The sequence below is a fragment of the Gobio gobio genome, assembly GCF_949357685.1.
Source record: "Gobio gobio genome assembly, chromosome: 15".
NCBI classification, from domain to species: domain Eukaryota; kingdom Metazoa; phylum Chordata; class Actinopteri; order Cypriniformes; family Gobionidae; genus Gobio; species Gobio gobio.
The window spans coordinates 15,362,383-15,384,616 of NC_137108.1; the positions used below are offsets into that span (position 1 = coordinate 15,362,383).

Below are 22,234 nucleotides of genomic sequence, written 5' to 3' on the forward strand. Positions count from 1 at the left end.
GGTCAGATGAGCCTGGAAAAAAAATATAATCAGAAAATCAACGTGCCTAATAATTCTGCACAGTGTATATATATATATATATTTATTTATTTTTTGGGACGGTTTTCATGGTTGAATCAACATTTATTTTAGTGTTCATTCATGTTAATGTGATGCTTATCAATGAACTAGAAGGAAGAGATGATCAGTTCACGATCACGACGAGTCCCTGCTACAGCGATCATGACACATTAAAGGAGTGATGAATTGAGAAATCAACTTTCCCTTGAGCCTTTAATATATAAAAGTTAATCGTAATATAAGAATATCCTGTAAGTTTCGGAGCTGAAAACTTCCTTGTTAGTCAAAGAAAAGCTTTTATTGACACCAGGCCCAGAAAACGCTCAATCTCAGAATATGTCGACCATTGACGTCATAGAATGCAGAAACGCCACCTAAACTGATAAATATGTACGCCTGCCCACCGACTCGTGGAGCTAAACAGATTGTGCTACCGAGCAATGTCAGGCTGGAAAATCCTTTATTTGAGGTATTATTGGTTAATTCGTGATCAGACTCGGACTTGTAACGCTATGGGCCAGGGCTCACAAAGCCCAACCCGGGACGGGCCTATGTGTTTTTCAGACAGGCCACCAAGCCCGGCCTGCCGACGGGCTATCTTAAATAGTGAAATAACATTCCTTTCTTGCGCGTGTGTGTGTGTGTGTGTGTGTGTGTGTGTGTATGGGTCGCGGTAATTCACCGATCGGTCCGGCCAAGTATTAAAAAAATTCCACTTCAACATTCCAATCAATCGCTGGTGGATGAGAGATGAATCATTGGGATTGTTTGATAAAGGCATTTTGCGAGCCCTGTGAGCGTTTCTCCACACGCTTTCAAAACAATTTCCACATGTCCTGAGAGTAGAAAATAGCCTATTACTTATTCATTATGATGTTTTTGAATGTAAAAAACATGCAAATGTCATAAGTTGACCTCAGACAACAGTATAAAAAAATAAAAAAGCCAGTTCATAACCCCTTTAAAGAGCCACAAAACGGTATGTTTTTAAAATTTCTTAAAAAATGACAACATTTTAAAGTTGAGACTGTTTGTGTGTGTGTGTGTGTGTGTGTGTGTGTGTGTGTGTGTGTGTGTGTGTGTGTGTGTGTGTGTGTGTGTGTGTGTGTGTGTGTGTGTGTGTGTGTGTGTGTGTGTGTGTGTGTGTGTGTGTGTGTGTGTGTGTGTGTGTGTGTGTGTGTGTGAATTGTATATATTAACATTCAAACTAATTGTGGGTTTTATTAGATGAACCTCAACCAATTTTGTCTTAAAGGGTTAGTTCACCCAAAAATGAAACACTACTTCATGAAGCTTCGGAGCATATCGAATCAGCGTATCGAATCAGCGGTTCGGAGCGACAAAGTCACGCGATTTCAGTAGTTTGGCGGTTTGACACGAGATCCGAATCATGATTTGACTCACTGATTCGAAATGCTCTGAAGCTTCATGAAGCAGTGTTTTGAAATCGGTTATCACTATATAAGTCGTTATTTAGTTTTTTTTGGCACACCATAAATATTCTCGACGCTTTATAATATTAATATTGAACCACTGTACTCACATGAACTGATTTAAATATGTTTTTAGTAGCTACATTAATGGATCTTGGGAGAGGAAATGTCATTGCTGGCTATGCAGGCCTCACTGAGCCATCGGATTTCAACAAAAATATCTTAATTTGTGTTCCGAAGATTAACGAAGGTTTTACGGGTGTGGAACGGCATGAGAGTGAGTAATAAATTACATTATTTTCATTTTTGGGTGAATTAACCCTTTAACAAATTATAGAGGTGTATGTATTCATAAAAGCTAAATCAGCTCAAGAGTTTTTAAATCTCTCTCATAGATACTACTTGTAATTTCCAATGTAAATACCATAGCCGTTGTGTTTGAGTACTATATGTGTGTTCACTTTTACCTGTAGTGTCTGTAACTTGCAGCGAGCAAAAACACTAAGTACAGGTTTCATTATGGTAGAAGGGATAGTCCCTCAGAAGGTGTCACGTTATGTCCTGTGAGTAAACGATGTCTATCACATGATGTTTTGACTGGATAGTAAAGACCTAATCACCCGAACTGGTCAGATATGAGAATGCTGCACATAATTTCATTGGAAGGGTCACACTGGGTATATTACACTGAATCATAATGACCGCTGTGATGACAATCTATGTGTAGTCTACATTAAATCTGCTCATCATGGAAGAAACACAGCCGAGCACAATTTGAATCATGCGTAAGTGGAGGAGTAGTGGCTGGGGTCTGTGGTTGAGCCTATGACCCAGTTTCTATCGCTTTAGCTCTAGACGAGTTTAGGGCTGTTTTTGTGATGGGTTTTACCATAGATACTATAACACAATTTATATTTTCTTGTGAAGAGTGCGAGTACATTGAGTGCCATTATTTTGCTTCACAAAGTTGGCTATTGCATCACTGTTACTCATCACATTACTTTTAATAACTCATCACAAAGCTTACATGTTCTTTCTCATGACATTTGCCTGTTTATTGGCATAGTCCAAATTGTAGCATCCAGGATTTTCTGACATTTACGCTAAATAGATTTACAGAAGCAGTCCCTGGGGATAATTATTATTTTACTTTCCTTGCTCATGACCATAAATAGATGGAGCAAACTGAATATGTTTTTTAAAGTTTTTTTTCCCCCACACTTTTTCTGAATTTAAAAATTATACATTTTATGAGTTGCTTAATGTTAGATCTTATTTAAACCGTGTTTATTCGAAAAGGAAAAGATATTCCAATTCTGCCGAGCTTCCATTTAAGTTCAACAGATTCCAGTTCTAAGATGCAATTAGTGATTTTTAGATAAACCGTCTCAGGTTACGAATGTAACCATTGTTCCCTGAGAACAGGGAACGAGACGCTGCGTCAGCTTCGACGCTACGGGGAACGCCTCCGGCGTGACAGGTGCCTGAAATCACATTGAATCACGTCAATTCCATTGACCGGCGACAGCCTCTGATGTCATCAAGGTGCGACCAGGAAGTATATAAGGGCGCCTTGCCAACATGACAGTATCTAATCGTCTGAAGGGACTGTTTTCGGCAGGCAGGCCCTGTGGCATGGCACAGCGACGCAGCGTCTCGTTCCCTGTTCTCAGGGAACAATGGTTACATTCGTAACCTGAGACGTTCCCTTTCGAAAGGGAACTCGCGCTGCGTCAGCTTCGACGCTACGGGGAACGATATACCAACGCCGCCATGCCGGCGGGAGTGCATGCCCACTGGCAGTGACAACTGTCAAGACAAGCAAATCTTGCTGAAATGCCTGAACCACTCCCCTTCTGGTCACGTTAGGCTGTCAGTGACAGCGCCCCCTACGGTCAAAGCCCAAGCTTATCGCCTGAGAAGGAAACCTTCACACACATGAGTTCCTTCCCAGGCCTTGCTCGAAGGCCTGGAACCAACCCATTCGACTTAGAAGGGGTTCCTTTAAGGGAGCGTGGCAAGGGAACTACGAGGGAACCCTATGCCAGTCACTATTCGGGAGATTATCACCGAATGCCACCAGGGAGACCTGACCAGGTGACCCAGTCTAGTATGGGACACGTAATACGGTCAACCCTGTCTGTACAGTACAGAGCCTCTGGTACTCACCTCCGAAGAGACATCCCGCTAGGGTGCTGCAAGAAAGGGCAGCGTCACCGACTAGCCGGACCTCAGAGACGGGTTATCCCGGAGAGCAGCGCTCAGCGAAGTGCTTTCAAACCCTTGCTAGCGAGGGGAGTCAAGCCGCTCGATCCTCGGATCTACCAAGCACTTACTTTAGAACGTGCTTAGGAGGCCAAAGGCCTTATAGGCTGAATATATCGGGAGGGGCCCCTCGGGACCTACCACCAATAGATCAGCCCCAGGAGGCTGTAAGCTCACAATAGACCCTCGTTTGAGAGGAGCTCATAAGCCTGCCCGGTAGGCAACCATGCCGTAGGCCTACTATGAAGGTCCCGTCCTGTCGGGACCACATAGCCGCAGTGACACTTCGTCGTGCTAGGGTAAGAACACCGCCTTCAGGTCTCGCAAACGGCCAGAGGCCGGCGCCTGATAGCGGGTAGCCACTAGCTGTCAGCAAAAAAGCCAGTTGTGTGTTCCCGCCTAGGGAACTCGTCCCCCAGGGAGGCCGAGAGAGGCCTCCACCTGGTAACCTGATAGACCGCTCGCGCATCCAAAGCAGCGCTCGTCCTCAGGAAGGCCAAACGGGCCTGATACCTGATCGCAGTCGTGCTAGCCCTCGAGGTAGCTGGGAAGACCAGGGACTCGCTTAATCAGGGAGGCCAAGCGGGCCTACCAACTGCAAGACATCGGGCACTCACAGCCAAACTGAATGTGCTACTCATAGCGCTTCAAGCTCACCACAGCGGCTGGGGACCGGGAGCTCGCTTTCAGGGAGGTACCATGCCTACCACCTGATAGCAAAAAGTGCCACTTATAGCACTTTACGCACACCACAGCGGCCGGGGAGCCGGCCTCTGCTCATTGACTGGATTTATCCAGGAACCACGAGACCAGAGCGTGCCCTCAGAGGAGGCCACGTGGGCCTACTACTCCAAAGCGAATCCCCTCAGGGAAGCCCGTGCAGCTTTGCCTGATAGCAGCCCATGCTACGATCCGTTACCGAAACTGGGGACCGGGGAACGATTCCAGGGAGGCGCAATGCCTCCACCTGGTAGCAGAGCATGCCGTCCGTCGTGCTTCGCTAACCGTCTCACTCTCGCGCCTGAGAAACAGGGGCTCGTTTTCAGGGAGGCAACAATGCCTACCACCTGATAGCAGAGCACGCCACGCCTAGCGTTTTGTTTCGCCAGTTGTCTCAGCGCCTGAGAATCGGGAGCTCTCTTTCAGGGAGGCAACCGTGCCTACCAACTGAAAGCAAAACGTGCTACTCATAGCACATCACGCTCATTGCCACAGTGACTGGGAACCGGGAGCTTGCTCTCAGGGAGGCCATAATGCCTACCAACCTGATAGCGGAGCATGCTACTCGAAGCACTTCGCGCTCATTGCCATAGTCGACCGGAAGCCGGGAGCTCGCCCTCAGGGAGGCAACAGTGCCTACCAACTGATAGCAGGACATGCTACTCGTAACATTCCATGCTCATTGCTACGGCGACCAGGAACCGAGAGCTCGTCGTCAGGGAGGCCACAGAGCCTACCAACCAACGGCAGAAAGTGCTTATCCATAGCGCTCCATGCTCATTACCACAGCGACCGGGAACCGTGAGCTCATCGTCAGGGAGGCCACCATGCCTACCACCTGATAGCAGAAGGTGCTACTCATAGCACTTCATGCTCACCGCCACAGTGGCTGGGAACCGGGAGTTTGCCTCCAGGGAGGTCACTCAGGGAGGCCGGATGAGGCCTACTACCTACTAACACTCGTGCTAGCCATCCAGTGACTGGGGCCCAGGAACGCCATCCGCAGAGGAGGTCAAGTGGGCCTGCTTACCCCACAGCAGGCCCATAGGGAGGCCCAGTAGCGCCTACCACCTATTCAGCAGCTCGTACCAGCCGTCGAGGGACTTAATGCCTATGGTGCCCCCTCAGGGGAGACCAAGCAGTGCCTGCTGACCACAGCAGGCTCTCAGGGAGGCCAAATAGGGCCTAACTCCTGAGCGAAGGAAACCCAGACTGGGAGCCTACCCCTCAGGGAGGCCTGGCAGGACCTGTCCCCCCGAATAGGGGGTCTGCTTCAGATTCCAAGGATCCTGCCGAAACTTTAAGAAGGCTGGCTGCTGCTACCTGGGCTGACGGCAGCTGTCTGCTGCTGACGAAGGCCTGGAAATCCAGTTAACACCTGGGGACTCATCCCCAGGGCCAATGACGGGTCACTGCTGACGTCGACACCAGTGGAGAAGAGCCTCCGAGGCCCACTCGTGGGCCATAGTGTCGGGACTTTCCTGCAAGGAGGCCGGTTAACGCCTACTACCTGTCCTGAAGTCCAACTGCCCAGACCGTCCAAGCTGGCCACTCAGAGCCAGCTGGCTCCTATGCCCGCACCTGGGGCTGGCTCCATCCCAGAGGCAGCTAGGGACAACCTGCTTCGCCGTGTCCTAGGGCCCCCAGGACGGCGCAGTCTCTTGGGCAGTGCCTACAAACATGGACCTAATCACATTGCCAACAGCAGTGTACTCAGCAAAGACCCTCTAAAGCGAGGGGAGTACAACTTACGTCACCTGCATCGGGGCGGCTGTCTTTCTTTCCATGCAGCGGCCAACCTTGATTGCGAGGGCGTCAGCCATTGGCAATGCTCGGGCCTCAGGGGAGCATCCGACCAGAACCGTACAGACAGAAGGATTATCCGATGTTCTGCTCAACCCGGGCCCTAAAGGAGGTGAAGCAGAGACATAAAGCAAGGGAACAATATCACAGAAATGTGAAAAACCACCGGCCGTACCATCCTCCAGGAAGAGGCCGGGGGCCGCCAGCAGATGGCGGCCACCAAGCTCCGAAAGGCGGAAACAGCAGATAAAGTCTAGTCGCAAACCGGCGAAAGACGCTTAATTCCACCCCACGACTACTGGCAAAGTCGCTGTCTCCTGCAACATCCTCGTCTGCATTACACGTGACCCCAGAACGCAGAGAAGGGGGCGGGCCTTGGCCTGACGACTCTGTAACAGAGGAGGCTGAAACAAGGATGCATAAACAACGCCATGTTCTTAAATAAAAAGACAGGCCAGGGGCGAACACCTTTATTAAAAGGGAACGCCCCCATCCTTGACAAAGCCTAGGCCAAGTGGTGCGACATAGGTCCGCACTAGATCTACTCAGGGCCCGGGAAAGAAATATTATCACCTCTAATATTACACAATGAGGCCCCAAAAACCCCTTTCCCAAAGCCCCGCAGAGCTGGGCGCAGATCTCACTACAGCTCGTGCATTAGCGCGTACCCGGTCTTCAGCTACTTTTCACTTTACGCTAGGAAAAACACAGCTCGCCCCTTACACTACAAGCCCTCAGACGAGAGCGCGATTCAGTTACCCAAACAATGGGGAAAATATAGCACGGAGAGGCAGCAAACTCTCTAGCAGAAAGTGAAGTATTCACACACAACCATCACAATGTTGCAAAGAAGATCGTTCTTAGCTTACTCACGGGGAGCTGCAGGCCCTGCGAAGATCCAGCGGCGATCCAAATTTCCCCAGAAAACCTCTCAGGCGAGCGAAGGTATAGGAGTTCTGAAAAACATAGTTTTGAAAATGTTTCACCCTCAGCGAGGGGACTCACCAATCGCTCCCAGCGGTGCTTCCAGCCAGCCATAGGCTAGTATCCGCCCGCCATCCTGAGGGGGGCGCTCTCACAACCAAGCCAGGCGGGCCGTCAGAATTCTTACATTTCTGCTCATCATAGGCCCACCGGCCTGATGTTAAAAGCGCCCGGGGAAAAACTTCTTCCAGAGGAAGGGAAAAAGGCAGCGTTCACCTGCGTCCCCTCGGGGGTGGAGTCCGCTGCCTATGCTGGTCCCGGTTGCCAGCTCCAGCTTCCTTCCTCTTTTTGAAGCGGGTGTCCCGCCTCCTCTGCGCCATAACCCTCCGTGGGGGCGCTCGAGAGGCAACACTGGTTCTCTGTTCCTGTCTCCGGCCCTCAGGCTGGGACGGACCAGGGACACCCGACTGCCTGGGCGCGGTCCCGGACCTCCGCGGGATGCAGGTTTTAAATGCTGCCGAGCACGTCCTCGCCTCCCTGAACTTATCCACCACCGCCTCTACGGAGGTGCCAAACAGTTCAGAGGGCGAGACCGGGGCATCGAGGAGAAAGGCCCTCTCTTTCCCCGCGATGTCCGCCAGGTTCAGCCACAGATGTCTCTCCGTGGCCACCATAGCCGCCATCGAACGACCGATGGCGAAAGCTGTTTGCTTGGTGGCCCTAAGAGAGAGATCAGTGGTGCGGCGCAACTCGGCCACCGCGTCAGGGGTTAGTCCCACCCCCTGATCGAGGTCCTTCAGCAGATCTGCCTGGTAGGCTTGTAACACTCCCATCGTGTGTAAAGCCGCCCCAGCATGACCCGCCGACATGTATGCCCTGCCGTTCAGGCGTGATGTTGTCCTAAGGGGATCTGACGGCAGGGTGGGAGCCCTTAGTGTCGATGGCCGCCCGGAAGCGAGGTAGTTTGCAAACGTCTCGTCAACGGGCGGCAGCGACACATATCCAGCTTCCGGTAATCCCTCGACGTCAGCAAAATTAGCCCGCTGACGCCGATGGATTCGCGCTGAATAGGGCTTCTTCCATCCTCTCGCAATCTCATAATGTAGATCAGGAAAAAATGGAAGACTCCCGGGAGCCGGCTGGTCATGGGCGGGGAGATAACGGTCATCCAGTCTGCTCAGACGAACGTCATCTCCCCTAGCGCGCCGCCAAGGCAGCTGCAATCTGCCCACGGCGCGCTCCATAACCTCCACCAGCTCCCCATACATGGGACAAGGTGGTTGAGAAGCCTCAAACACTTCACTCGACTCCTCAACCATCCTCTGCTCCACTGGAAGAGCCACAGACGAGGAGGAGGAGCTTAGATCCTGCTCCGCCTCCAAAGTCTGCCCCTCGCGATCTGGCTCGTTGTCCACAAGCACTACACCAGTCTCTAGACGACGAGCCAGATCCAGCTGGGAGCCACAGGATTGAAGGCGCCGCTCGGCCTCGGCGCGAGCGGGGCCGCTCCCAGCTGCTGAACTCTCTTCCCTCGAGAAGAGAGCCAAACGAGAGCGGAGCGTTCTCAACGGAAAACGCTCGCAGTTCGCACAGGAGGCTCCCTCGAGAACCTCCCGTGCATGCTCTTCCCCCAGACAGTATACACAGAGCGTGTGAGTGTCGTCAGGTGTAAGATACCTGGTACACGGCTCTGCGCACCTGCGGAAGTGGCGCTGTTTCTCTGCACACTTCATAGCTTGGTATTCGCTTGACGTTCAGGATACAGGCAAAACAGTCACTGAAGACGAAGAGATACTGTCATGTTGGCAAGGCGCCCTTATATACTTCCTGGTCGCACCTTGATGACATCAGAGGCTGTCGCCGGTCAATGGAATTGACGTGATTCAATGTGATTTCAGGCACCTGTCACGCCGGAGGCGTTCCCCGTAGCGTCGAAGCTGACGCAGCGCGAGTTCCCTTTCGAAAGGGAACTATTCATATTTTGAACAACTGCATAAGTTACAGGTCTTTATTTTAGGTTACAAAATAAGTACTGAGTAATATTAATAAACTACATATACTTAGCGTTACAGCTGGGTTTGGTTTAAGGTTTAGTTACTTGTAATTATACATAATATACCGTTATTACTGTAGTAAGTACATCTAACATGCAGCTATGTCACCTTAAAATAAAGTGTTACCAATTTTTATTTTAACATTTACTAATGCATTATTAAAATCTGTTCATACAGATGTATCTGCTAATACAGCCTGAGCTAACATGAATGTACTATGAACAAATGTATTTTTATAAACTATCATTAACAAAGGTTAATGAATAATTTAACAAATGCATTGCTCATTGTTAGTTGATATTATTATTATTATTATTATTATTATTATTATTATAATTAACATTTATTGACGTTAACTAATGGGACCTTGTTGTAAAGTGTTAGCCTACTAACTGACCTTGTTTCTGTTCTCACCAGTTTAAAATCATTACCCTGCAATGAGTCACACACTTATATACATCTTTATTGAAGGTTTTTATTCTTACAAAATATAATTCATCTAATTACAGTATTAGTAAACACAAAAGGCAGTAACAGTAAAATGTATGTATGCATGTATACATGTAAAATATGAAATTCATGCAGTTGCTAGAAAACCACAAAAAAATCTGAATAAAATTAATATCTAATAAAATAAATGACAAATAATCAAACGTTTACAAATATATGCACAGATAACACTGAGGCTTGCATGACATTGTATGACCATGTTTTTAACGTGAGCAGTCTTATCTTCAAAACTTCGTCTATATACAATTTCGGAAAAGAACAAAAAACTAAATAGCTAAATCAGAAATGTTCTGGAAGGGAAACCTTTTTTTCTCTCTATCAAAGTAAATCCTTATTTGATGTAAGGATTCCCTACTCCAGTTAATGTTCCATTCACACTGCAGCAGATCTCTCATCCACACTAGTGGTCTGTGAATAAACAGAACCTGTTGCCTGTGTAATATAACTCTTCATGAACTGCAATCTACTGAAGGGTGTCCTGTATAGGAGTCTGAAAAGATGCCTTCTAAATTTCTCTCCCACAAACACATAGATAACTGGATTCAGGCAGCTGTGTGAGTAAGCCAAGGCTTCTGTGAACTGCAGACTCAGACCGATTGCCTTGCTGCTGTCACAGGACTGTGTAATGAGTCCATTCAGTTCTAAGGCTTTCACAAAAGCTGCAACATTGTACGGAGCCCAACAGCAGAAGAAGACCACCATTACCACGATGACAAGACGCATGGCCTGCCTCCTGGAAGAGCGAACTGTCAGGAGTTTGATTAGAATCATTGAGTAACAAAATCCAATCACAATAAGTGGGAGAATTAAACCCATGATATTCCTTTTTAAGATACCAATTGTCCTTGAATATTGAAAAGAATTCGCATCATGTGTAGGATAATGTGTACAATAAGTTATATTGTTCATGTCTGTGGTATTGAGGTGTATCAACTCAGGAAAGGATGCAAAAACAGCAATGATCCATATGACCACACTGGCAAAGATCCCATATCTCCTTGTTCTGACTCTCAGGGCAAACACAGCATGAACTACAGCTAAGTATCGATCAACACTCATCAGTACAATAAAGAATATCCCACTGTAGAATCCAATGTAGTAGACACTGAGGACCATAGTGCACATAAAACCTCCAAAGACCCACTGATCTCTGGCATAGTGTGCCAGGAAGGGAAGAGAGGAGACCAGCAGCAGGTCAGCTATAGCCAGGTTCAGGAGACAGATGTCAGTCATGCTTCTCAGCTTCACACCCATCAAGACCACCCAGACCACAAGTATGTTCCCCAGAAAGCCCACCACAAAAAACAGGGAGTATAACACAGGAAGTAAGCTAGCTCCATAAGTTCCAAAAACACAGGGAAGTGAATTCCAGTTTCCAGTATAGTAGTCAGAATAGTCATATGGCTCATCAGCATGTCGTCCACTCACACTTGAACAGGAAGGGAAAAAACACAAATCAATAAGCAAATCAGAGCTCCTCCTTGAATTGTGACTAATAAAAGTGATATGACCTCACCTGGATGATCCATGATCATTTAGATCAAAGGTGCTGTTGGTTACCACCCCAGTCCATGGAGGCTGTGCAGTGGTGGTCCTGTTCATGACAACACAAAAAAAAAAATGTATGCAGTGCAAATGGATCTTCAATGAACGTATGTATCATCAACAAAAGTATTAGCAAACAGTGTGTAGCTGCACTAGCTTTAGTAGACAAATTGGATGAGATATATCTATATAAGGCCTTATGCAGGGTTGCCAACGTTTAAGTTCAGGTCGGAATGAGATTTTTTTTTGGCGCGGGGGGGGGGGGGGGGGGGGGCGGGACGGGGTATGGGGGGGTTGTGGTTGGCACAAATATCGATTTCGATCTTGATTCTTGATCTCGATCAATTCATATGTATATAGCCTACTGTACGAGGAAAAATAAGTTTGCCTTAGCACTATTTTAGCACTATTTTAAACGTTGGGTTCAATTATATCAGCTTGCATTCATTAATATTCACTTGTGTGTGCTTATATAAGTATCATTAAAAATATTAGGATGTAAGTTATTACATTTTTAAAATTTCACTTAAAGTTTTCATTTAAAGAAATCTAGTGTTTGATTATATGGCACATCAGTATTTGGCTAATCAGCATGTCGTCCACTCACACTTGAACAGGAAGGGAAAAAATACAAATCTATAAGCAAATCAGAGCTTCTCCTTGAATTGTGACTAATAAAAGTGATATGACTTCACCTGGATGATGCATGATCATTTGGATCAAGGGTGCTGTTGGTTACCACCCCAGTCCATGGAGGCTGTGCAGTGGTGGTCCTGTTCATGTTCAAGACAAAGAAAAATGTATGCAATGCAAATGGAAATTTGTCTACTAAAGTTAGTGCAGCTACACACTGTTTGCTAATACTTTTGTTGATGATACATACGTTCATTGAAGATGAATCAGCACTGAACTGACTTGAGCTGAATAATGACACTCTTATATTCTTTACAGTTGCTTTATCGTTGAACTGAGTTTGCTAATAAACTACTGAACTTTGCAACATTCAGACTATTGAATCAACAGTGAACTAAACTGTGAATCTGCTTTGAAACAGTCTGTATTGTATATGTATATTGTTTTATACTGTATTTAATTGTAATGAATTGGTGGCTAATTCGTATGAATTCATAAAATTCTCCATTTACTGTATACATTTTTTGTAGGATTTGCTTATGTCACAGTGTCAGGTCTGTTTTTTCTAATAATTGTATGTTTTTGTATGATTGACACCGGACAAATTCACGCAAAATTAATAATAATGTGAGCCTTTCATAACTGAATAACTTATATATTCATAGACAGAGTGTTATTTCTTTTTTATCCACTGTACTATTTCCACAATGTTCTTTTTCTGTTGTCTGAACTACATTTGGAGATGAAGTTTGGTCTTACCTCAGTAAGGCAGCTGTAGAATTCATAATCAGAGAAGCAGAGGCGTGTTTTATCTGTGTTAGACAAATAGGGAAACAGAGAGTGTTAGCATAATAATGCTGCTAATAGATCATCTTTAAGGCATTACAAAAGTATTAGCAAATGGTGTGTTGCTGCACTAGCTTTAGTAGACAAATTGGATATGAGATATATTGATATAAGGCCTTATGCAGAGTTCCCAACTTTTAAGTTCAGGTTGGAATGAGATTTTTTTGGGGGGTGGGGAGTGAGGTGATTGGCACAAATATCAATTTCGATCTTGATTCTTGATCTTGATCTCGATCAATTCATATGTATATAGCCTACTGTAAATATGACAAAAAATAAGTTCGCCTTAGCACTATTTTAGCAATATTTTAAAAGTTTATTGGGTTAAATTATATCAGCTCACATTAATTAATATTCACTTGTGTGTGCTTATATAAGTATCATTAAAAATATTAGGATGTAAGTTATTACATTTTTTAAATTTCCCATTTAAAGAAATCTAGTGTTTGATCATATCAGAATCAGAATCTACAGTGGCCCAGTAGTGCACAACACAACGAAATATAAAAAGCAAACATAAGTTCACAACACAACAAAAACAAGCCACAACACAACGAAAAAAGCCACAACACAAATAAATCAAGCCACAACACAACGGAAACAAGCCACAACACAACGGAAACAAGCCACAACACAACGGAAATGCTCCCAGCCACTCGGGGGCACTCGGAGCGCAGTAAAGTTGCCACTGTTCTAGAGTCTGCAATCTTACAAAGAAATCAATACCACAATTAGTTTTAACAGTATGTAGGCTAACCATTGTTTATAGATATGAAATATTAATTTAAAATCACCTACATGCATTATAGCTGCATATTTATGCTCGAGAATGCTTTGACCCGATACCACAGTGCTAAGGGAATGTCTGCCAATTCCATCAATTGGTTGAAACGTATTTGTATGAATTAAAATTGCTTTTAACATTTGAAAAACAGACATGTTAAAATTCCACAGCTTGGTTGTATTGGTAAAACTGACTTAATAATGCACAACACAACATTGGAATTTGAAAATTTTAAAAAAGTCTTTGTTTCAAATTATGTTTCAACTTGGTGGAATTGGCAGACCGTGGCAGCGGGTAAAAGCGTTCTTGAGTATAAATATGCAGCTATTATGCACATAGGTGATTTTGAATTGATTTTTCAGGTCGATATTCAACTGCACACTTAAAACTGATCGTTGGGTTTAATTATTCGTAAGATTGCGAATCTTTAGAACAATTAAGGAAAACTGCTCGGGTTATGTATATAACCCTTGTTCCCTGAGAAAGGGAACGAGCACTGCATCGGAACGACGAATTTGGGGACACTCCCTAAGCAACAGCGTATCTGAAGTCTGAATGAATCCATGCCAATCCTGATTGGTGTTGCGTCATGACGTAGCTATGACAGCATACCCGGAAGATACATAAGGGGAGCTAGTTTATAGTAACGGCAGTAATCGCGATGAAGCATGCGCTCCAGGCGTACCGAGGTGTGGCGAGGAGATGCAGTGCTCGTTCCCCTTTTCAGGGAACAAGGGTTATATACATAACCCGAGCAGTTCCCTTTCGAGGGAACTCGCACTGCATCGGAACGACGAATTTGGGGAACGAGTACCCACTAGGCCACACCGAGGGTAGCGCCTGCCCTAGTGTGAAGCCGGAGACCGGGCACAGCTAGGACTGGAGCACCCTAACACCAGCCGTCGCAGGGAGGTGCAGACTATAAATTCTAATAAAAGTGTGAGGGGTAGCCCACCCGGCTGCCTCACAGATGTCCTGCAAAGGGACCCCAGAAAGGAGGGCCACCGAGGAGGCCATGCCCCTTGTGGAATGCGCCCTCACGGCCATAGGTGAAGGCAGATTGCGCACCTGATAGGCCGTGGCTATTGCCTGGACAATCCAGTTACTGATAGTCTGGGTTGACGCAGGCAGCCCCTTCTTAGGTGAACCATAACACACTAATAGCTGCTCAGATCTCCTCCACTGTGCAGACTTCTCCAAGTATATTTTAAGGGCTCTGACTGGGCAGAGCAGGTGAAGTCTCCCTTCTTCCGCCGTCTCGTGAGACGGAGGATGAAATGCCTGAAGGACCAAAGGCCTGACCACACTAGACAGCACCTTGGGCACGTAACCCGCCGTAGGGTTTAAGATGGCTTTCACTTCGCCAGGGGCAAACTCCAGGCAAGTCGGCGTAAGCGCCAAGGCCTGAAGGTCCCCCACTCTCCTCAGAGAAGTGATGGCTAAGAGAAAGGCCATCTTAAGGATCAGGCTCTTTGGGTCCGCTGACTCTAGCGGCTCGAAGGGGGCCTCAGCCAATCCTTCGAGAACCACTGCCAGATCCCAGGTTGGGACTCTGGAACGAGCCGCAGGCCTCATCCTCCGAGCCCCACGGAGGAACCGTACAACCAACTGGTGCCTACCCAAAGGCCCATCACCCAACAGTGTGTGGAAAGCCCCAATGGCAGCCACGTAAACCTTGAGTGTGTAAGCCCTGCAGAGAAACGATCTTGGAGGAACTCCAGCACTGAAGCCACTGGGCAGTTAACTGGGTCCACCTCACGCTCTCTACACCAAGTGGAAAATGCATTCCACTTGAGGCTGTACAGTCTCCTCGTAGACGGAGCCCTGGAACTGAGTATGGTCTCTATCACCTCTGCCGATAGGCCAGCCTCTAGGTACCCGGCCCCCTCAGGGGCCAGACCCAAAGGTTCCAAATCTCCGGGTGGGGGTAAAATATCGTACCCACCGCCTGAGATAGGAGATCCCTCCTCAGAGGAATCTCCCACGGCTGACCTGCTAGCAGAGCTATGATAACTGAGAACCAAACTCGAGTCGGCCAACGGGGTGCTACCAGAAGTAGGCTGACCCCCTGTCGCCAGACCCTTCCAGGACTCCCGGAAGCAGAGCAATCGGGGGAATGCGTACAGACGCAGCCTCGGCCACGTCTGAACCATGGCATCCAACCCCAGCGGGGCTGGATGCGTGAGGGAAAACCACAGTGGACAGTGGGACGTCTCTCGAGACGCAAACAGGTCCACTTCCACTGGGCCGAACCCCTCGCACATGGCCTCCACCACCTCTGGGTGGAGTCGCCACTCCCCGGGCCTCAGCCCCTGCCTCGACAGGATGTCTGCTCCCTGATTTTGGACCCCCGGGACATACATTGCTCTGATGGACAACAGTTTCCCTTGGGACCACAGGAGGATGTGATGCGCCAGTCTGCATAGAGGGCGCGACCTCAAACCACCCTGATGCCATGCCCCAACCAGTGAGGGAGGCGTCTGTTGAAACGGATTTCCGGCAACAGGACGCTCCCAACACTGGCACCTGGGACAGAAACCAAGGTTTCTTCCATATGACTAGGGAACAAAGGCCACTGCGCGTTACCCTGATCATACAGAATGGGTTTCCCCTCAAGGAAAGCCACCTGGTTTACTCCGTATCAGGACATGGTGGCCGCGGAGGTCTGGGAAAAAGCTCCTCAGAGCTTTGTAGACCGCCAGCATTTCCAGGCAGTAGATGTGCCAGGAGAAATGCCGGGTCTCCCACAGACCTCTCGCAAAGCGGCCGCCATGACCACGTCCCAGCCAGTGAGGGAGGCGTCTGTTGAAACGGATTCCCGGCAACAGGACGCTCCCAACACTGGCCCTTGGGACAGAAACCAAGGTTTCTTCCATATGACTTGGGAACGAAGGCATCTGCGCGTTACCCTGATCATACAGAATGGTTTTCCCCTCGAGAAAAAAACCCTTGATTCCCAGCCACCACTGTAAGGGTCTCATGCAGCAGGCCAAGAGATATTCTGTTGGACGCAGCCGAAATGAGCCCCAGCAGTTATTAAACTGCTTCACAGTGATGCTGTGGCCTAGCTTCATTTTAGAGACCACCGCCCGTATGGACTCGATACGTGCGGGAGACAATTGTGCCCACAACGCAGAGAATCCCATACGACTCCCAGGAACACAGTTCTCTGAGAAGGCGTCAACACGCTACTGCGTGTAGAGTCTCAAAGGGCTAGGCCGCCTGGAAGAACCCGATATTGGTACGCTTTGCCCCCAAAAGCGAACCTCAGGAACTTCCTGTGACACAGAAGGATGGATACAGGGAAGTATGCGTCCTCTTCAGACCCATCGTGACAGACCAGTCCTCAGACTGGATCTGAATCACAATGGAGGAATTGCTAAGCATCTTGAATCTGAATCTCCTCAGAGAACGATTCAAGTACCTCAGGTCTAAAGTTGGACGCAACTCGCCATCCCTCTTAGGAACTATGAAGTACCGGCTGTAGAACCCGGACTCCCTGTCTGCCAGAGGGACCCGTTCTATGGCCTCCTTGGCTACCAGGGCTGTACTTCTTGTTCCATAACCCGAACCTGCTCTGGGCCGACCACAGTCCGGACCACCCTGTTGAACTTCGGGGGAGGAGAACCGAACTGAAGCCTGCAACCCAGCTCTACAGTCTGCAGGACCCACGTAGACACACTCGGAAGGCATGACCATGCGCCGAGATAATCTACTTAGGGAACCAGCCTCTCGAGGCTGGCCTCGGGTGTCAACCGAAACTCGTTCCTGACCCCCTGAAGCGGCTATTTATAACGATTTTCGGTGGGCGCACACGTTCGCTGCCCAGTCGCAAGTCCTATTGGAGGCGACGAAGGCGGCGTGCGTGCGCGGGATATCAGTGCATTTCCCTGGGGGAAAACGACATCGTCCGAAGCGTCTTTGACGGCGGGAACACAGCACTGATTTCCCGAGAGCTCCTGGGGGAAAACGACCTCGGTCGCTCCTACCCGGGAGAGAGGGCTGGCCAGCAGGGGCCTCATCTAAGGGAGCAGCTCGACAGGGCCGCAACACTAGGGCGGACACTGCGATTAGCAATTGCTTGAACCTGATGTGTCCCGCAGGCCACAAGGCGGCGAGAACGACATCAACTTCAGGAGGGCTCCATCTTAGATGAATATCCAGTTCACAAGTTAAACCCGCTTGGGTTACAGAATTAAAGTATCCAACTTATCAAAGTCGGATAACATGACACTCAATTCCTCGGAATTAAATGCCATCATAATCACCAAACCCGTGCCACCTGATCTGAATGACAGGCTGAATAAAAATACATCTAACTCCTCAAAGTCAGATAATATTTTAATTTAATTCCTCAGAATTAAATGCAGCCACAATAAGGTGAAACATAGTCTGAATGATAGGCTGAATATCTAACTCCTCAAAGTCAGATTATATTTTATTTAATTCCTCAGTAGCCGTAATCATCAGACGACACTGTTTTATTTGTATTCATATGGACTCATAAACCCCGCGTTGCCTCAGCAACGTGGTTCAAGACGTCATAATACAATTGGCTTTCATCCCTCGAGAAAAAAGCCAAACAGTATCAAACAATACGGTGAAACATGGTCTGAATGACAGGCTGAATATCTAACTCCTCAGAGTCAGATCATATTTCATTTAAATCCTCAGATTTAAATGCAGCCATAATCATCAGACGATACTGTTTTATCATACTATACGGACTCGTAACCCACACGTTGCATCAGCCAACCAGTATCTCATGCACACCGATCGTGTGTGTTCACTTTAATTGCAGACCCATAACCTGCGCGCTGCCTCGGCAATCGCGAGATAGAATCTTGCATATATATAAAAGTGCTTATAACTTCGACTGCCTCGATGCTGAGCACGTCTAATTCCTCAGAATCAGACCGCTCAAGCATCGGGTCCTCCGCCCCGGGGGAAGAAGCCGCAGCACGGGCTTCCACACGGGGAAGGAGAACATCTGAACTGTCAGACAAAGACTGGGAAGATGCCTCAGCAGTCCCAAGTCCTGCTGACAGTCCGTCCGTGAGCCCCATGACCGGCCTCGCCGCACCGCCTCGGCGGATGCGGGACCGATCCATGGGGCTCACGAGCCTGGCCGGCCTCGTCGAACACGGCCAGCCGAGAGCGGAGCAGCCTGAGTGTCAGCTTCTTATAATGCTCGCAAGCAGCTCCCTCGAGAGCCGCCCGAGCATGCTGAACACCCAGACACTGCACACACAGCAGGTGTGCATCCGAGCCCGACATGTAACGGGGACACGGATGCACACACTGCTTAAACTCTCTCACTTTTCAGTCGCCATTTCACACACACTTTCACTTTTTGACAAACAACAATAAATAGACAGACAGTTTCACAGAGTGAATAATAACTGCCGTTACTATGCACTAGCTCCCCTTTTGTATCTTCCGGGTATGCCGTCATAGCTACGTCATGACTCATGACGCAACACCAATCAGGATTGGCATGGTTTCATTCAGACTTCAGATACGCTGTTGCTTAGGGAGTGTCCCCAAATTCGTCGTTCCGATGCAGTGCGAGTTCCCTCGAAAGGGAACTAACTTTACCACACTCTGAGAGTCCTCTAGTGGTCGGGAGCATTTCCGTTGTGTTGTGGCTATTTCGTTGTGTTGTGGATTTTTCGTTGTGTTGTGGCTTGATTTCGTTGTGTTGTGGATTGTTCGTAGTGTTGTGGCTTGATTTCGTTGTGTTTTGTATTTTTCGTTGTGTTGTGGCTTGATTTCATTGTGTTGTGTCTTGATTTCGTTGTGTTGTGGATTTTTCATTGTGTTTTGGCTTGATTTCGTTGTGTTGTGTCTTGATTTCGTTGTGTTGTGGCTTCATTCCATTGTGTTGTGGATTTATTTTGTTGTGTTGTGAACTTATGTATGCTTTTTAAATTTCGTTGTGTTGTGCACTACTGGGCCACCGTAAGAATCAGAATCAGAAAGAGCTTTATTTCATTTATTTCAAATTACACAGTTACGTTTAGTCAGAATAAACATTTACAGATTATAAACATGTTTACAGTATGTGAGTAGTATGAATAAATATAAATATCTCCTGAGTTTAGAAGATATTGCACTAAATATCTAAATATTTATTAAAATGCAAAACCTAAAAATAAGTAAGCAGTTATGATCTGCAATACTTTTTTGAGCAACTAGACTAGATACATGTATATTTATTAAAGAGCAATACAGGCACCTGGTGGATAATGGCATTACAAATTAAAATTATTATTTTTCTAGCCACGAAATGACTCTAATTTGCCTCTTTGCATTGGAATTATCTATGTTAACCTTAATTACTACACTAATTGTAATATAAATAAGAAAAATATTAGTAGAAAAATATTTTAAGTGGTCATTAATTGACAATAATTATTGCATAGATAGTATTTAGTACCAAAAATTCTTCTCAAAATATTCAATAAACATTATTTAACTAAAATATAGAACATTTATTTATTTGAAAAATAGTTAAGGTGTATGGTCACATTTGACCACCAATGAGTAGGCTATAAGTGTGACCAATTAGTAAGGAATACCTGAGGGGCTAAATACAAGAAAAACTTTAACATCTTAAGAATGTTGCATCTCCATCACTCTCCATTATAAAACGATCATGTAAATATGGTTGATGTAAAAATCAATGCACACTATGCTGTACTGTTTATCAAAACTTGCAACAAATACCAGTATAGTAAAGCAGTTGTGTATCCGCTTAAGCCATTCCAATGTATTGACAATGTAGGAAGTATTGAGAGCTCATGAACCACGTGACCGCGCGCGCCGCCGCGAGATGAAAGCATGTCGCAACTCTGTTTTTCAACGCCTCTGGCTTTAACTGTATGCCTCACTAAGTGCGCCAAAAAGATATTTATTATGATTATTATAAATATATATATATATATATAAAAATTATATCAAAAGCAGGTTTGGCAATTTGGCGTGAGATTAAGTTGGGCAGTATGAGACCGTGAGACAGAGCCTGAAAGCGTGTGTCTCACGCCAAATGCGTGAGAGTTGGCAACCCTGGCCTTATGAAAAAGTAGAATTAAATACAAATAAGTAGTAAAGTAGCCTACTTTACTGGGAACTTAATGAGCTTCTATAACCTATGGTAAAATTGGTTTTATATACTGTAGGTAATGCCTATAATATAGCTAACATGAAATAATTTTTGTACTAGCTATTTCTATGCATATTAATAACATTTTTTACATCACAAGTTATATCCAATATGAATCAACACAAATTAGCAATGAACAATAGTACATAAATTAACATTATCCTAGTTTAATAAATACCATGGTAGGCTACAAAAGGGTAATTATTTGTTTGTGATACCTAATGAATTAATGGTAACAGATTGAACTTTATTGTAAAACATTACCCTTTACTGTTTACAGTACTTATTATAATCATAATCATAATAATAATCATCAAAGACTAACATGAATATAAACATGATTAACTTAAATATATATTGCACTTAAGTATACAATATACAGTAACACTTTATTTTGCAGTGTATATTTAGTTTGCATATATATTAGCCTACATTCTACAGCCTTTTACATTTTACATACAAACATGCCTTTTACATTGCCTTTTAAAAAGTCTGCATTTTGAACATTTGACATACCAAAGTCATCCAACCACCTTAATAAATAAAGTCTATTAATAATTAATATTATCGTAACAGAAAATGTTACATACCTACGAGCATTATGAGTATCGATCTGTGGTGCAAACCACCTGTGACATTCAGACTTATTCTGTGACATTGAATGTTTCCAACAGCTGGTTTACCAACCATAAAAAAAGTGTGAAACCATAACCCTTTCTTCCATTTCAAACTGATTCGACAGGTGTTTGCAATGAAAGAGGGGTTTAGGACTCATATTTAAAGTGCACTCCAGGCATAGCCTATACATAGCAATAAATGAACACACAGTGTATGTTTGTGCATATCATTTTAAAAAGAGGTCAAATAAAAAAATGTGCTTGCCAGGAATACTCACAAATATGATAATTGCTGTTGCCCTCTGACCTTCCGAGCAAAGAAGGGAAGTTGAGATGAGAGATAAGATCGTATCATATGAGATCGGTCAAAAAAAACATGATCTATTATAGATTTTTTTTTTCTCAGGGTATTGGTTTGTGACACTTCCTCTGTATAGGTAAACTGGGGTATAGGGGCTTTGCAGATTGCAGAACTAGTTTCATATTGACTGCAATAGCAATGACTTGATTGGCTCCCACCATGTTTCGACTACAGTCTAGAGGAAATTACATCACTATACATTTTTTATGTGAAAAGAACAAACAATGGTGCAGTACTGCAATATAAATGGTGTTTTAGTGCTCAAAAAGAAAAAGAAAAAAGGGGAAAAAATCCTAAACCAATAAACAGCCTGGGAAAAAAAACATACTCAGCATTGCACAGGTAGTCAAAACAGCTGAGCAATAGTGTTAGCATGTGGTTTTACACACTCTACACACACCAAACCACTTAAAAGTGCTTTTAAAAGATATACACAACTCTATAAACTGATGAATAGTAACTTCTATAATAAGATGGGATCTGTTGTTCAAGTGTTTTATCATAACATATCATA

The 22,234-nt window shown here is 45.8% G+C and overlaps 1 protein-coding gene across 4 annotated transcripts; it reads right to left on the minus strand.

Moving 5' to 3' along the window:
* Positions 1-9,708: 9,708 nt before the first annotated feature.
* Positions 9,709-21,811, minus strand: LOC307138357 (C-C chemokine receptor type 5-like). Of its 4 annotated transcripts, none has more exons than XM_079836609.1 (5): positions 21,638-21,794; positions 12,707-12,759; positions 12,010-12,087; positions 11,286-11,363; positions 9,709-11,198 (listed from the first exon to the last, which is right to left on the minus strand). In XM_079836609.1, exons 2-5 carry the CDS (start codon positions 12,730-12,732, stop codon positions 10,142-10,144), a joined length of 1,239 nt encoding a protein of 412 aa, XP_079692735.1. In that variant the 5' UTR covers positions 12,733-12,759; positions 21,638-21,794; the 3' UTR covers positions 9,709-10,141. The 4 variants fall into 4 exon arrangements, with proteins under 4 accessions (XP_079692735.1, XP_079692736.1, XP_079692737.1 ...); XM_079836610.1 differs by lacking the exon at positions 21,638-21,794 and adding an exon at positions 21,333-21,410; XM_079836611.1 differs by lacking the exon at positions 12,010-12,087 and having other exon boundaries at positions 21,638-21,811.
* Positions 21,812-22,234: the final 423 nt, after the last annotated feature.